Source organism: Notechis scutatus, chromosome 5 (assembly GCF_049901735.1).
Source record: "Notechis scutatus isolate UNSWTSFEM ecotype Mainland chromosome 5, rNotScu1.2, whole genome shotgun sequence".
Classification (NCBI taxonomy): domain Eukaryota; kingdom Metazoa; phylum Chordata; class Lepidosauria; order Squamata; family Elapidae; genus Notechis; species Notechis scutatus.
In genome coordinates this window covers 25,599,146-25,616,528 of record NC_142013.1, presented here as the reverse complement: position 1 = coordinate 25,616,528, position 17,383 = coordinate 25,599,146, and the positions used below count along the sequence as shown (strand labels likewise).

General features: G+C 35.1%; 1 protein-coding gene across 6 annotated transcripts in view; it reads right to left on the bottom strand.

Moving 5' to 3' along the window:
• Positions 1 to 575: 575 nt before the first annotated feature.
• Positions 576 to 17,383, bottom strand: part of NBEA (neurobeachin) — a 355,903-nt gene continuing 339,095 nt past the window's right edge. For all 6 annotated transcript variants that reach the window (XM_087966360.1, XM_087966362.1, XM_087966361.1 and 3 more), the window contains 7 exons: positions 15,910 to 15,981; positions 15,417 to 15,572; positions 14,047 to 14,217; positions 7,060 to 7,161; positions 4,067 to 4,263; positions 3,267 to 3,418; positions 576 to 2,399 (listed from right to left, as the gene is read on the bottom strand). In XM_087966360.1, coding sequence (XP_087822486.1) covers positions 2,309 to 2,399; positions 3,267 to 3,418; positions 4,067 to 4,263; positions 7,060 to 7,161; positions 14,047 to 14,217; positions 15,417 to 15,572; positions 15,910 to 15,981 — 941 coding nt within the window. In that variant the 3' untranslated portion in view covers positions 576 to 2,308. The remainder of the gene's footprint in view (positions 2,400 to 3,266; positions 3,419 to 4,066; positions 4,264 to 7,059; positions 7,162 to 14,046; positions 14,218 to 15,416; positions 15,573 to 15,909; positions 15,982 to 17,383) is intronic.

Below are 17,383 nucleotides of genomic sequence, written 5' to 3'. Positions count from 1 at the left end.
AATAAATAAAATAACCATTGTTATCTCTGTACTCCTCAGACTACCGTATGAAAAGTGTAATTAATAGTTTTTGCTGTGAACTAGTGAAAAGAATGAAAGTGCTGTGTTAACATTCCTGTTCATATAGAAATATTGATGTTCAGTAATTGTTGAAGATAAATTGCCTTCTTGTCACCAAATACTTTCCAAATGAGAAGTGTGAATTATAAGTTAGTTTCATAGAAAACCTATGTCTAGGTCACATTATTTACATTGTCATAAATTATCAATTTGAATCCCTGATTAGCAATGGCAATTTCTCCCTGATTTCTTTTTAAAGCAGAAATGCAAAAGGAGTTTTCCCTACCCTGATGGTGTCCAGATGAACAGAATTACTATTATACCATTAATTATAAAAATGTAGCATAAAGCATAAAATATTATGAAATGTTGTGCACTTAAACCAATCAATATATGGATGAGTAGGCACTGCAATGGTAAATTAAATCTTTCTAATATTTATAAAATCATTATTAAATGTATTTTTTATTTAAAAAACATTTGAGTCAAGGTTTGATAAAATAAGAAACAATTCATGAATTCTTTGCATATTTTATTTTTCTTTTTTGATTTCCAACTCACGCACATCTGGCATATTTTACATTTTTGCAATAAAACATGGTTACAATAGCTTAAGGAATTTATATAGCCAAAATATTTCACCATGATCTTGAGATGAAATGAACTTATCTTCCAGATGTTCAGTATTCTCCCAGTTCTAAGCTACAAACTCAAGATATTGCTTACAGACCAATGATGAATAACTTAATCATTACATTGATTCCCCATGATTTCAGAATCTTATTAATACAAACAACAATGAAGAAGGTATTTAGTGCTAAAACTTACTAATACAAGGTGAGTAACAAATAAGAACCACGTCAATAAATAATAAGTTTCTGGTGCCAAAGTGCCAGTACAAAGAATCCATTATCTTGTGTTTTTTTTAAATAAATGACTGTGAGTGAGTGTAAAGTCTGAGAAAATTACATTCCTGTTACATGCCTCATAGCCCTACCGACACAATATGTACATCTATGACAATACAGTCACCAAATATACAAAGAAGAAACATGAAGTAAAGTGTATATACCCCTGGGTATGTTACATGATTTGAAGTATGTGCAGAAAATTATTCTGATAGTCATTATTACAGTACTGTCAAATATGAATGCTTTCAATGTAAAATGTGTGTTAAACATATGAGTTATGAATGCTTTCAATGTAAAATGTGTGTTAAACATATGAGTTTTAAAAATATTCAAAAGAATAACCCCAATGAAGCTAAGTTTGCTTTTAACCAAGCTTTATTTCCAAGGAATTTAAGAGAAAAATCTTAGTTGCTCTCTCCCTGCAATGTATAGTATGCCAAATGTGATGAATCTAGAAGTCTAGCAATCTTGCTTTGGTGGAAATCATAAAGCGCTGTAGCATATCATCTTAACCATGCTCCTGTCTGTCAATCACATTATTAATTTTTAAGGGAAAATTATTTTTTTTAAATGCATAACTACGGCAAACAATGGCTTCATATCCAAATGCTTCATGTAATGAGCAAAACTTCATTTAGAAGGGGTGGCTCTAGACTGAAATATGCAGACCATGTTTCAGTGGCAATGGCTCCATTGCAGCTTGAACCCCATTTCAATCTTTAAATACAAGCTGGGCCTTGGACAGCTTTCAGTTCAACTTGTGGATGTGGTTTTCAGACATCAGGCTTAAAGTACATGCAAGTTGTAACTCCACAATAAAATTAAGAAACAGTATTTTGTTTTTTATACAAGGCTTTACTTTTACAAAATTATCCCTTTAAAGTTAAGATGTGCATCTGATGTACAAAGTATCAAACGTAGGGTTTTTTTCCTTTTAATTGATCAGCTTGAAAAGAGGCTAGGAAATGGGAAATGGATGCTAGAGTCATGGCCCAAACCATATAATAGCCAGACACAAGTTCCTCAGAATATTCAAAAGTCTCTTGTGATGTGTTCTTCTACCTTTTCTCAGTAAACAAAAGTATATGAAATAATTACCAAAACATCTATTAAGTCATTATAATTTACATGATACAAGCTCGCTTCTGCAGCAGCTGGTGTTCAGTTGTGAAAAAACACACAAAATAAAATGGTTGCTGACTACAATGTACAGCTATTGCTGGGTGTAATGGAATGTACAACGGAGGTCAATGCAGATTTCTTTTTTCCACCAGAGATACCTTTCAGTAGCACTTGTGCTCTCAGTGTAATCCTTGCTTTCAGTTCTTCACTCTGGTTTAATATCTATTCTGATGCTCATAATGCCAACGATTAAAATCTATATTAAAAGCTACAATGCTACCAGATGCCATGCCGGTAATTAGAGTCCTGAAACAGAAACAGAGATCAGGTTTGTAAATATCTGAGATATTTATTGTTCATAACAAAACCACGCTTAGCTAGTTTGAAGATGAGCAGTCATTTGAAAATACTAGGCAAAATGGAATATCCTGCTTGGAAACTTAAGAGTCTATTATTTTGTAAGGTAACAAAAATTGGGGGCTTCCTTTGGAAAATGGCTGCTTCTACTTCTCCAGCAGTGCTCTACTAAAGAAATGTAAAGTACATACAGATTGACTGGGTTAAAGGTAAAAAGAATCAACAAAAATGAATATAAACACCTACAAAAACAATTACTTTTCTCCCTATATGAATTTCCCATTTTATCCACACTGCAATCCCAATGACTGGTTCACTCCCATAGAATTAAGATTGAACAGGGATTAGAAGTTTGTAGTCCATATTTTAAGATTATTATCCTGTATATTATATTACCGCTTTCTTTGAAATACCAGTTAGCATAAGCACAGCCTAAAACATATCACAATAAATTTTACTAAATATAGCTGTCTAATTGAACTCAATTGTTAATTTTGAGTAGTGCATGCCACTCAGTTTAGGAGAGGTCCCTCCTCTCCTAAAGCAGCATATTCTTTAAAATATCAAAATGTACAAGTTCATAAGCTCTCATGAGATCTTTCACAAGAATATTTAAAATTAGGAGATGTTATCTACATTTTTGAAATGATCTTTTTGTGGGAACATGTGCTTTGGATTGGTAAATGTTACTGGCTAGTGTTTTAACACTCAAACAATCCAGTTGTACTATGTATTTAACTAAGGAAAGGATTGCTAAGGAAAATATTAAATGCATATCACCCTCTTATTGCTATTTTTTTTTAGATTTCAGTTTACCTCTGATCATGGGATAGGTCCATTGCCCTAATGCCAGCATCACAGCCAGGATAAATGTAGAGTTGTTTGAAGTCACAAGCTTGCCATACTTCTACTACTCCATTATCACCACCTGTAACTAGATTCTGCCCATCACTGCTCAGAAGGATTGCCTACAGGAAAACCAAAAACAGAAGAACCATAACGGAACTTTGTTATTTAACACATTTTACCTATAGTAGTAAAGCCTAACCTTAAGTGCAGAATGCTGAGCAATAAACTAGTTTCTTAAAAAAATATTATTAAAAACAAAAGTGAAGGCTTGCCTTGAAATGTACACAAATCAATTCAGCCTTTGCAGTGGTATATACCACTATGAACAGCTTGAGTTATGTATCCATTTAATCTCCTTGAGCTGCTCTTGCTGCTGGTAGATTTGATTCCTTAGGAGCCCATATTCATGACTTAGCCGAGACGCCTTCATGACATAGCTGAGAAGCTATGATATGCATATAAAAGGCTCATCACTTGCATGAGTCTCATTATTTGCACCCCCAACTCCCACCCCCCCACATTGATGCCTCTGAGTTTCCAAAATTAAAGGACAACAGAGGTCAAGCTATTTAAGGTTTTAAGCATGTTCAGATGATTAAGGAATAGATATTCAGGAAACATTGAGTATTAAGCAATGTCTTGGTATAGTTTTTAAGAATAAATCCAACTTAGTTGGAGCTGAATTTTTTTTTCTATAGATGTAACTTTTTTCAGGTGACACTGAACTAATGTTAATGCCTTCTATTAAAATATAAAATAAAAATTACCCTGGTTGAATCATTGATTTCCATCTGGGCCAAAAGTTTTCCATTAATGCTGAAATTGCTGAATCTTCCTCGTTCATAATAGATGATACAGTGGCCTTCGCTAGAGACAGATATTAGGCGTGGATACAAACAATTTTCTGTTCCTTCTAGTGCTCTCAGCAAATCTCCAGTAATTGTGTGTACCAGACAAGGTCCTTCTGTATATTACAAATTCATAACAGTATATTACAGAAATTCATATAATTTCGTTCAATGATTAACAATGGATTGGGTACAGACTAAGTTAAAGATACTACCATGATTTCTGAGAAAGGTTTCTTATTATTTAAATCCTAATGAGTTCAACATGAATTAAGAAAGGATTAGGATGGCATAGAATATCTCTCTACTAATGGAGAAAAACTCCACTATCAAGGAGAGTGCATCTGATCTACATGGTACCTGCTATGCCTAAGCAAATCTTTAAAGGCTTATATCTATTCTTAGTAAAGGTATTAGCAGCAGGAGTCAAAACAGGGGCAGATCAGGTTCGGAATAAAACTGGTAGTGGATTTCTGTTCCATTGAGGTAATAGGTGGCTTCTATGACCATATAATTTAGAATTATCATGGCTAATCCTTCCAGCTGAGTAAAAAGTAAGTTAGAATTGGCTGAAAGGCCAGAAGAGGTACTTTATCCACATAATTCTTACTTAGATGAAGGTGAACTAGTTGAATTTAGAAAGAGGTCTTTCCCTTTGCTCTAACATTTCTTTTCGCCCTCCCTTCCGTTATAAGTGAATAATCTTTAGTTCAATATATCTAGAAATGGATTAATGGGCTGTGAAAATAACATGGAGGAGGAAGAAGAAGAGTTGTAGCCAAGGGAATGCTCAGATAAGAGAAATCTGAGCTAAAAGCAGAAACGGAATTTGAGAAAGTGTCTGGGACTTAAATCTCTTTAGTTCTCTTGAGGATAAAGGCAGGCAGTGGTGAGGCACCTTCAGACTTGCAAAAGTCTGTTACTGCAACCTCGTAATACAAGTTGATTAGTATTTGTAAAAATCTGGTCTGCCTTGTTGGGCTGGCACATCTAATTTCAGTATCTTCATAAGACTGTCAAGAAGAGCTTTTTAAGGGAGACTTTGAGACTTAACTGGAATTCATGCTGGAAACACTAGAAACCAGGTTGTTTGGGGCACTTGTTTTATTGCAATGTGGTATAGGTTATTTACTATTTTTAGAGTTCATTTTAATTGTTTGTAAAATTTGAACAGTTGGTCCTGATGACATCAATAAATTAAAAAAAAAATCAAAAAATAAAGGCAGTATAAGCCATGATAGAGATGAGAAGACAATGTATTTCAAGCACTGCATCTGTCATGTCAAAGAAGTGAGGGGAAAAAAATAAACAGAGCTTCTTTGAAGCACTGTTACATCTATATGGCCATGAAAAGGGTCTCTAAATTTCTAACATGATCTCCAAGAGGTCAAAGATCTTTAATATCTATTTTTGTTTCAGTGCCCTTTCTGTTCAATCTAGACTTCAATAGAACCACTGGGATCCATAGGAATTGAATTACTGAAGTCAATCTTATCAAAGAGAAGATTAAGTTCAGGAGGAAACTGACCATCATGCATTTTGATTTCTTAAAAAATGGAGTTTAATAAACTCAAAGCTGCAGAATAAGCTACAGGGGAAAGGCTCAAGAGAAATGGGAATTTCTAATGATAGGAATATTAAAAGCATGATAGCAAGCAGTTCTAGTAAGGATAAAAATAGTAGTAAAAAAAAAAAAAGCCAGCCCTACTACTGAAAATGGAGAAGGACACATATAAACAATAAAGTAGTCACGAAGGAAGAGTTTGGGAAGATAGGCTGAAAGTGTATAACTTGTGACAAGAAAGTTATATCTCAGAAAGATCGAAATCTGTAATATTGAGTGTATTGGGCAGTATATTTGGGAAACTTCTAAGTTTTTAAAAAATAATTTCAAACCAATGGATTCTGTTCCACCCAACAAATTTGGCAGTCAGTATTAATTATTTCTAGGTTTGAATTTTGGTAACAATGTTTATGCTGGCTTTTTTTTTTTTACCAGAGGCATCCTGGTGGCCTGGGCTACTTCATTTCTTGATTTAAGCTCTTGCAGCTAAAAGTAGTCCTCATCTAGCAACTGCCTCACAGCAACCTTTCAGTTATGTAGTGATGAAAAAGTAACTGAGACTAATGTTTACAATCTTTACAGTGCCCCTCTGTCACCATGTGTTTGCCATTACAGTCAGTTATTATGTGTTATCCCGTGCCTCACCCATTTCTCTATCCCCTTCTCAGAGAGCAGAGAGATTGCTTAAGCTACCTCTTACTGAGCTGCTTTTCTCCACAGCGGTGTCCCTAAAAAGTGTTAACCACAAGTTAACAATTTAGCTGTGACTTTAATTAGTTGATCAGAAACCTCCTCCTGGCTTGTGGCTGCTGCCTGAAATTGATAATCAATTTCATACTAAAGGTTTTTGCTTGTCTCTGAAGTGGCTTATGGCATGCTGCGATGCACTAAGCAAGCAGCTGTCACTAGCACATTCCTTTCTAATAATGTATATTCCCCTTAGTGTGCCTGCTTACTCTCTTACAGTCCCTTACCCTCCAATCAATGTACATTCAGGTATCAATTCCTTTCTTATTATTCCAAAGCAAGAATGAGCATTCCAAAGAGCAAGGGACTGGAGGAAAAAGGCTGTAACATTTGCCTTTTTACCTGGTTTCCTCGTGAGTCACATTTTGGACACCCCCTTGCTGTTTGGGCTCAGCTGGCTATTTGGGCTATAAAGCAACAGAAAGCTGAAGTAAAATCATAAACACGGTTTCAGTCATGTGGTTTTCCATTTCGCTTAACCACCAAGTTGCTGGTTCCAATTGCAGTTGCTAAATGAGGACTTTCTGTTTCTAAGTTATTGTTAATAATAATTATTTTGAGGCATGAAGTTTTAAACTAAAATTAACCTTTAGCAACTGACCTTTAGCACCACTTATGACAAGTCCCAGCTCAGCACACACTGATACGCAGACAACTTCATGATCATGACCAGTTAGAACAGCTCTGGGAGCAGGATAGTCACCTAAAAAAAACAATGAACCATAAATACATTAAATTAATTTGAACTTCGATTTGGGAGCATTTCTACTATTATATTGGCGGAGGTCTGTTTTAAAATATTTCTAGTATTAAGGATTTTTTGATTCATATATTCCTTCATGACACACTGATATAGACATGTCTATATTCGTCATAATAATTGCATGTATTTATTTGATTTGATTGGGTTTAGAATATAACCCTTGCTTTTGTTTTCATTTGAACAAACTATTTTAATTAGGCTGCATAATGCTTTGGATTTGATATTTATAATTTAAAGTTTTAAATCTTCCCACTCATAAAATACTCTGAGCAGATAACACAAGTTAATTTAAAACTGCCGAGATGCACCTTACAGGGGAAAGAGCGGCATAAAAATTTAATAAATAAATAAAAAAAAAAGAAATAGAGCTTCAGTGTAAAAATATACTATTTCTCTTGGAAGCAGTTGTGGTTTTTTTCTTGGAATTGTACTGTTGTTTTCCATAGACAGGTGATATATTTACATTCTGAAACATTTTTGAATTAAGTGCTGAACAACCCCAATTATTTAGATTTCAGTGCATATGCTGGCTAGGAAATAGCCAGCCCTCATAGCAATGCATCTGGGAGACATCTGGTTGGGGAGGACAGACTACCTATAAAATTTGGGATATCCATGTTTGGATTGAAATAGAAAAGCTGAATAATATTAGAGGTAGTTTCTCTGCCTTGAAAGATGTTTACATCAGTAACAGGTGCATTATATTATAAAAAGTAAACAGAGAAAAAGCTAGGAAGAACTCGGTGATATATCTTTCTGTGCTTCTGGGTGGGATGTTTAGATATCAATAGGTTATTTATTTATACTTAATATTTTGTAAATTTGTCTGTACTGAAGGAATGTAGGAGGCGAAGGTATCAAATACAAACTATATAAACAAATTATTTAATTGTCTAAATGATTTTTGTATCCTTTCATAAGTGCCTGTTGCAATGTATGACAGCAGTTTTAAAAACATGTTACATTCTACACAGAATGAAACATTAGAATAAAAGTAGGCAACTTTCCAGCACAAAGTGCTCTAAAGGATACATACTAGGAGATGAAGGGGTTTGGTTAAGTTTCTGGAGGATGCTAAACTATAGCTGGCAGAGGGCTTGAACTTATTTTACAATATTCTCATTTTGAAATTGCTATTCTCAAGTGTAAATTACCTGACTTAGCTTTGGTAAAACCTCAAGAGTTTTTCATGAGAGTTGACAAGAAAGCGAAGAAGGGAAAAAGGAATTATTATCTACATTGCACATAATTCTGAAGTATCAAGCTTAATACACTCCACTGCAGGTTAAACTATAATTAAAGTGAACCTGTACTGTTATTCTTTATTTGGTATTGCCTCTTAAAGCAGATTTTTAGGCATGTTCTAACTATAGTACAGTTAGAATCAGTAGATGCTTGGTGGTGACAGTAAATATCACTTCACTCTATGCAGCAAATGAAAGAAAAAAACAATTTAATCAGCATTATATTATTACAGCAAACCTGCTCAATCGGAAAGAGAATTTCACATACCACATTTCACAGCAAAAACACAGAACATTAGGGACTGTAGCAATCATTCAAAATCTAAGAAAATTCTCTCACCCTAATGCACTAATGATAGATGCAGTGAAATATTAAAGGCTAAGATACTAAAGGATATGCAGGTGAAGCTTGATCTGTGAATTGAAACACCGTCAATTTGAACTCACAGCAATTTCCCCAACATTGTACTTCTATATCTGTGTAGTTGAATACTTTAGGGCAAAAGTGTAAAATGTACAAGAATATGCTCTCTCAATGTAGTAATTGTATGTAGTAATAAATAAGAGGGTAGCTTTTGTTTCTCAAAAAAGACATAATATGCAATTACTAGTACAGAAGTTCTTGTGTAAAACAGAAATATTAATTTAGTTATTTAGTCATATGGTTTTGTATTTCCGTACAAATTAATATTTCATGTGAATTATAAACATTTTTCTTTTCCTTTTTGGCAGTGTCATACACTATGATTAATTACAGCTAATAGTTAATCATTTGAAAAGTGGAAGAGATGAAAGCATCTAATATTTGGCAGAATAGCTTTCCTACCTGAAGAGGAGTAAGAATATAGCATAATATTGCAAAATAAGCATCAATAAAATATCCTGAATATCAAATCCCAAAGAGTTGCTTCCTAGAAATGTTATTTTGCATTGCTCATTTTTCTTTACAACAAAGATACTAACTAAGCCAACAAAAGAGTATTGATGGACTTCACATTGCCAGCAGGACTTAAGTTGATAACTTTATCCTAAATAGTGGACAAAGCATCTTAAAAGGCATAGAGTCTATTAATTTTTCATAATCATTTACATTCTCAATCATTCTGAGTCTCCAAAGATTTTAATCACTTTTTCTGAATTCTGTCATTTTGTTTGTACCTTTTGCCCTACAAAATAATTCACCCATTCCCCAATCCAGGTTTTATGCAGACTGTTACACACTTTATTTCTTATCTGTTGTTTCTATTCTTATACTGCTTATCTCGAAGACTCTAGGAATTTCTGATTCCTGATTCTTGGAGAATATTCATTGGAGAATATCATGCAAATAACAAATTCACAGTTTTATATGCACTCAAACAATCTAGATGACACTAGGTCTTACTTTCTGATGTCATTTTAGACCAGGAGTGTCAAACTCATGTTGTCACGGTGGCATTATGTGACGTATCGGACTTTTTCCCCCTTCGCTAAACTGGGTGTGAATGATGCATCCGGCTTGTGGGATAGGAGTTTAACAGCCCTGGTTTAGACTTTTCATTCATAATTAAGCCTGCACCATCTGCATGTATTTATTAAGTCTCCTCCATAAGATCACGCTACTTTAACTGAGAACTCTTACATTTTCCTTCTTTCTTTTGGCTTCACAAATATACTAAGGGCAAACAAAACTCAGTTTTATCTCAAACATGCTCCTACTATTTTATGCAAGCTGAATTTCTATTAAAGTCTAACTTCTAAGATAACATCCTGTTGCTCATGTCAACCAGGAGGCATACATAACCTGGAAGGATTCTTTTGAAATAATATCTACCAAGGAGTATTGGGAATACTTTTTTATTTCTGGTTAAAAGCATGAAGTCTTTGACTGCTATAAACCATTGTGTCAACTACCAGTAAGTTTACATCTGATTGGTTCTGATAATTCCTTGACATCTTTATAATGTTTCTTAAATCCCTGTGCTTTATTAGGAACTATAGGGTCACATGTCTATGTGCAGAGCACTTGTTCCTCCCCATACTATTGAGTGAAGATTAGAATCATATATTTCATACAAGCTCCAAGGAAAGATTGGATATAACCATGTAATACAGTCAAATTGCCAAATTGCACCCAATATTTATATCTGTAGGTAGAAACAAGAAACTGATACGGACATCAAATAAAGTGGATATATCTATGTGAAAGTTGATGAGAATCTATAAGTGCAATATTTTTCCCCACTAGATCTCTAGATCATGAGTGTCAAACACGCAGCATCACGTTGCTGTCACGTGACGTTTCGTGACATTTTCCCCATTCATGGAGGTGGGGTGGGTGTGGCCTGCACATGATGTATCCCACCCAAGGGCTGCCAATTTGACACCTCTGCTCTAGATTTTGGGAAATACAATTCTGCAAGCTTACTGAAAAAAACTGACATCTAAACAATCAAGTATCTCTTTTTGGCCAACACAATTTTAATGTAAAAGAAAGGATTTTATATTCAAAGCCCATATTCAAAACCCAGCTCTTCTCTAAAAGGTTTTATAATTAACCATTTAAAGAAATAATATGTACACATACTATTCATGTTCTAAAACTAACTATTTCCTTCCAATTAATTTAGAAAGTCTTTTAAATCTGAAACATTTACATACAAATAAGTAAAAATGCCTTCATTAGTATTATTCATAAAATCAGTGATACTTTCTCCCTGCAATTCTTTACAGAGACATTTAGTATGTTTTAGCGTACACACAGTTTATCACACTCATGTAATGGATACTGAACATTCTCTTTAAGTATATGTAAAATGTGTCAAGTGAGACAAAATGTACCTCAGTGCCTTTAAGGGCTATTTACTATAATTGGTCCACAAACTGAGGTTTGGGCTAGTTGACACAATGTGTTCATACAGTGCTCAGTGCAAACATGGCCAGGAAAAGCAACTCACATGACTGGCAACTTGCTGCTATATAATGAGAAATGTCAAGTCCCAAGATCAATGAAAATTCAGTCCCAGGGGACACAACAGGAATAGCATTGATTGTTTTAAAGAAACCAGTCAAAGGCTGAATGCAATATATTGCACAGATAGACTCAGGAGGATAAGCAGCCAAGTCCACTATACCTACATGACAAAAAATTCAATCATCTCTTAACACTAGCTGCTGGCTCCATTTGCCTCCTTTTTTTTCCAGTGAGCTGGTTCCAATTAAGGTGCACAAATTAATTTTTATCACTTCTGAATCTAGTTTCTTTGTATCCATTTCAGGAAAAACAACCTTCCTTCTTTCTTTCTTCCCTTCCTCCCTCCGATTTCCCACCCAATCTAATTAGAAAAAAAAAGAACTTAAGCAACCTAACTTACAAATGAAATTTTTTTTTAGTAAGTAGCCAGTTTTTATAAGGCTGAGTTACAGAAGAAACTATGTAAACCTATGCATAACCAAGACAGGATTATTCAAGTTTTTGAAAAAAAGGAAGTTAAAGTTTAATTAAATAACTTTCTCCAATTATAAATCCAGTTGTTTTCTGTTTGAACAACCTAAAGGCTGCAGTCTGTACACTAATTGAAAAGACTAATGCAGGAATGCTAGTAAAAATTTGAAAATCACATTTGTTAGTCCAGAGCACGGGTGTCAAACTCGATCATGTCAAGTGAGGTACCATGAAGTTTTTTACCTTTGTGGAGCTGGGGTGGGTGTGGCCTGTGAATGACACATCCGGCCTGCAGGCCGCCAGTTTGACATCCCGGTCTAGAGCTTAACTTCTAAAAGATTTTTAAGTAGTGTAGCAGCTAACATAAATTCTTGGTTGGACCATACAGCTTGGGAGCCAGTGGTGGTGTTCAGTTGGTTCGCGCCGGTTCAAGTGAACCGGTAGCAAGGATTTGGCATGGGTCGCCGAACTGGTAGTAACTTCTTGCTGGCCACACCCCCTACCCGGTCGCCCGGTCGCTGCTTGCTTGCTTGCCCTGCCCACCTGATGCGTCCATCCAATGCGTCTGCCTGATGCTCGCTCGCCCAGTAACTCTTTAAGGTATTTCTTTTTTCTTTTTTAACCTCCCAACAATCAGCTGTTCCTATGAACAGCTGTGCCAGGATTCCCCTCGCTTCTTATTGCTTTGCCCAGGAGGCTTCCCTGAGGCCCAAGAAGGCAAAAAATGGAGGGAAGGGACGCAGCCCTCCCTCCATTTTTTGCCTTCCTGGGAAGCTTCCTGGGAGCAACCCCCCCCCCAGAGGCTCCTCTGAGGCCAGGAAGGCCCCAAATGGAGTGTGGAGGGGTGCTACGTGCCCATTCTATGCTCTGTTTTTTTCCTTCCTGAACCTCAGGGGAGCCTTCTGGGAGCAAGAACCCCCCCAGAGGCTCCTCTGAACCCAGGAAGGCCCCAAAATGGAGCATGGAAGGGTGCTGTGTGCCCCTCCTATACTCTGTTTTTTCCTTTCTGAGCCCCAGGGGAACCTTTTGGGAACAAAAATGCCCCCCCCCAGAGGCTCCCCTGAGGCCAGGAAGGTCCCAAAAATGGGTTGGGGTTGTGCTGCAAAAAAAAAAAAAAAACATGCCCACCCAATCACATGCCCATGCCCACCTAGCCTTGCCTACAGAACCAGTAGAAATTTTTTTTTGAATCCCACCATTGTTGGGAGCCATGTGTAACTTCTGCTCCCTTCAGATGCAGAAATTTATTCAGAATGTTTAATTTGTTAACTATCATTTTAAAAATTATCCTTTTTCTACCATACATTTAAAAGCATTAAAAATAGATTATAGAATTTTAGGTAGATCAGTGTACCAATATGGTATGAGGCAATATTAGAAGCTTGTTAGGAGTATATTAAAGCACTTATAGATGTATATTTAGGTATGAGAACTAGTAAAGGCCACATCACTAATGCTTTTCAGCTTACTTAGTCACTTTATTAATAAGTAACACCAGAGAGTGCTGAAGTGAGTGCAAGCATGTGTATATGCATATGAATGTAGCATATCAGATGTATTATTAGTGGTGTTGATGAAAAAAAAAGACGGGATCCTGCTCTATATGATTTTCTGAAACAACTGAAGTTCCTTTTGATAATTGGATGCACTGAAGCTGAAATTGATAATTAACTATCTTTCAGCTTAAAGGATCATTAGAAAGTCAAACACCTAGCCAACATAATTACCATAACCTGACATCTTTCTCTTGAGTTCCTTATCTCATGTTCTGAAATATAAAATATCTTATCTACATCTCCAGATGACAGCTTTTGTGAACCTAATCCTTTTCTGAAAAATATCATTCACATCTTCCTAGAAATTCATTTTAAAGGTGTTAGCTAATTGGATTTAATCTATCCTATACCGCTTGTTTTCATTTTCCTTATAAAATAAACTCCAGTAAAGAATTGTAGATATTCTAACAATATATCTCTCTGTAACTTTGATTAAAAAAAACAAACATTTTTTCCAGTAAATTATGAAACCCATAACTGATGATTTGTCTCCAAAGGCTTTCCTGGAGAAAAAGTGCTATACAATTCTGTACAGATAGAATTGAAAATATAAATATAAAATATATTTATATAAAATAGGTAAAAAATGGTAATAACTTACTGCTATTTGGATTGTCACCAATGATATGATGTCGGCCACTCCAATACCACAACAGCAAAGTAGCATCCCGAGAGCCAGAGACAATGTAGCAGTCCCCACCAATATAAGACTCTGATCTGGCAAGACAAGTGACTACATCCCAATGGCCAAATACAATCTGTGTTAGTTTTCCTACAACAAAGAGAGGTTGCTTGACTGATTTTGTTTTCCTGTGCCACAGTGCATGATGAATACAAATTGCAGCTACCAAAAAATTTAAAAACAAAGCACAAATAAAATACATTTTTTCCGCAATGGACTACAAAATAGGTGTTGTGATTGTCTTCAGACAACAGGCAATGAGGTATTCAGTCTGAGCATGTTGTATGTAGGCTGTATGGAGCATTAGATTGGACAAAAGCATAACATTTCCTTTCATTGGATCTAATCTCCATGCAGATGGGTTATTACTGCTTTCTGACATATGATATGGCATTTCAGCCAATAGATGCTGGGTAATTTGCACTAAACGCTCGGCAGCTTTAACACATATAAATGTAAAAAAAGCTGTTCCCTCCAGAGTTCTTATTGTGTATCCTAAAGGCTGAAGAGGTTTCTGCATTCCCAGATGTCAAAGTGATATAACATTGACTTGTTGTTCATCAGAGAAACATAGAAAACTGTCCACTCTTGAATGGTAATGGCTCTCCAGAGTCTCAAACAGATATCTTGCCTTTCACCCACAAGTGATCATTCTTCACTGAAAATGCTAGGAACAGAACCTGTGACCTTCTCTATGCAAAGTATTTGTTGTATGATTGGAGTTACAATTTTTACCTTCCTGATCTCCTCCTGTCACAAAACCATCACATCCAAGGCAGCTGCTGGACTGTAAGCCTTAGAATTCTCATTGCAGCTGCTGCCACTGAATAGTTTAAAATTCTGAATAGTTTAAAATTCCTTGAAAATTTAGATAATCTTGGGGGAGGGGGTTTAAGTAGTAAAGGAATCTGCTATTGGTAAATAACAGATTCATCCCTATCCTAAAGGGGGAAACATTTAACTTCACCCTCACCAGAACATCCTAAATGAGAATTCTCTCAAAAGATATTACAAAATATCTGAAGTGTCTAAAATGCAGTTGCAAATTTATACTTAGACAGGATGATAGTTGAGGGCAAAAGTCTCCAAAATTTGAAACAGATTTCAAACATTGTTTTTAAGTTAGCTTTTGGGATTTGTAGAAGTTACTAATCCTTATTTCAATTCCTTCTCTGATATGAAAAAAGAAGCATTTTCTGTATTACTTTATTACATTACAAATATTTTTCCATTTTGACATTATGTGAATGATATAGGAAAATGAATAAAATTCCATGTGAAAATTCCACCTGTTTCTGTTGAATAAACTCGAAAGCTCTTGTCCCAGAAACCACAGATAAGAATGTAGCGATTATCTGCTGTGACCACGAAACAATGAGCATTGATTTGAATGCTTTGATCCACAAGGTCTGTGATCTGCCGTTTATTCACACCAGAGTTATTGGCTGTGCAGAACAAGAAAAAAAGCAAATTCTTTCAGAAACTTTATATCATGAAAATAAACTTTGCATGGGAATGAACATGCTAATTCAGGCATCACAGTAGACTTACTATACCTTCAATTCAATCTCTTAAGTCTCAAATAAGAACCAAAGTTTTTCAAATGCATACTACTTTGCAAGCAATTTCTCCCTAACATAATGTATATTTCATAGTGTAAAATTAGTGAGCTGTAACTATTTTTCCTCTATTTTGAATTCTTCTAATTCATGAAAATATTATATACTAAATTGTTGTTGAAACTAATAATTTCTTATTTATTTTCCATCTAAAATAACATACCAATCAATGGATCCATTTCAATAGGAAGATGATGAGCTTGATCTAGAGAATATCCTGGCGCTCCCCTGAGGCCTAAGGAACAGAAAAGGAATGCCAATAAGGGCTATACAAAATTAGGTTTGTACTATGAGATTGCTAACATTTTCCTCTTTCTTGCTTTCCACATTGCAAAATGACAAGCAGTTGTTTTTTTGTAAGATTGGAAACCTGTATGGACTTTTTCTGAAAGAAGAAACTATCGAATTGAATTTGGAATTATTAAACAGCACAAAGAAGATGGGGAAAACATTAAAACGATAACTAGTAATTGTTACTATTGTATATTTTTATTATATTGAAAAACTCTGTGCTCTCACTCTCTGTATGTATGAATGAGTGAATGAATGAATGAATAATTATGCAGGAAAAGATTCTGATATTGTATATCAGTGGTTTTATATTTATCCAGACCTCAAAAAAAGAGCAAATCTTCGTAACCTAATGAAAAACAACTCCTGGAGCCTATAACCCAGGCATGTTCTGGTTAAAGAAAAGTGGGCTGATGTTGCTGTCACCTTCGCTTCGCTCAAGGGATATTTGAACCCTTTTGTAATAAACTTATCAGAATTACAGTTTAATATAAATTTACAACAGGATAGCAAAGGGTTATGTGGTGGTCCCAAAGTAACACCTAAATGAGGGCATTTGTTTCAGATGTAAAAGTTTGGATTCCTTTTCCATTTTGTTACACCTTTCTTTAACAATTTTTCTACATTCTATTTATCTATTCCTAAATCTGTGTTCTCAATCTATCCTTTTCTAAATTTGTTTATTATGGTTTGTTTCCTATAAGTTTTCATTTGTGTCTGAATGAAATTAGATGGAGACTGGCATGCTTATTAGTACATTTTTATGCATTAAATAGAATATGTGCATATCTAATGTGTAGATATCAGGAAGGAGTGTATATAAAGGAGGTGATTGTAGCTGAATCTTCTCACAACTCCAATCAATTCCAGTGCTTTCCTCTTTCCATAGTTCACACACAGGGAATGCACCAGGAAGCAATATGGACAAAGTTAGAGTTCAGCTGTTTTCATCCATCTCTCTCTCTTGATCTTAAAAAAAAATCAGCCTCTCCCCTCTGCTGTGTACTTTAAAAAAAAGCAAAACTAGTGAATATATAACTAGCTTGGCCCTAGCAATGCACTGTTATTCACATGCAATCTAATAGAATAATTTATACTTAAATTGGGAGGATATAAACAAGCATTCAAAAGAATACCAGGCAGATTATTTTGGTGTGCATGTATGTTTGTGTATATGTGGTTGTATATTTGAGTGTTTTGAGATGGCATTTAATTTTCCCAATGATACTTTCAAAGGTGGATTAAGTTATAGGAAACATTTTTAAACAACGTCTTGATTTATTTACAAACCTTCCTTTGAAAATAAATATTTTCATTTATTTGGGTAATGAAGTTCAATACAAGCC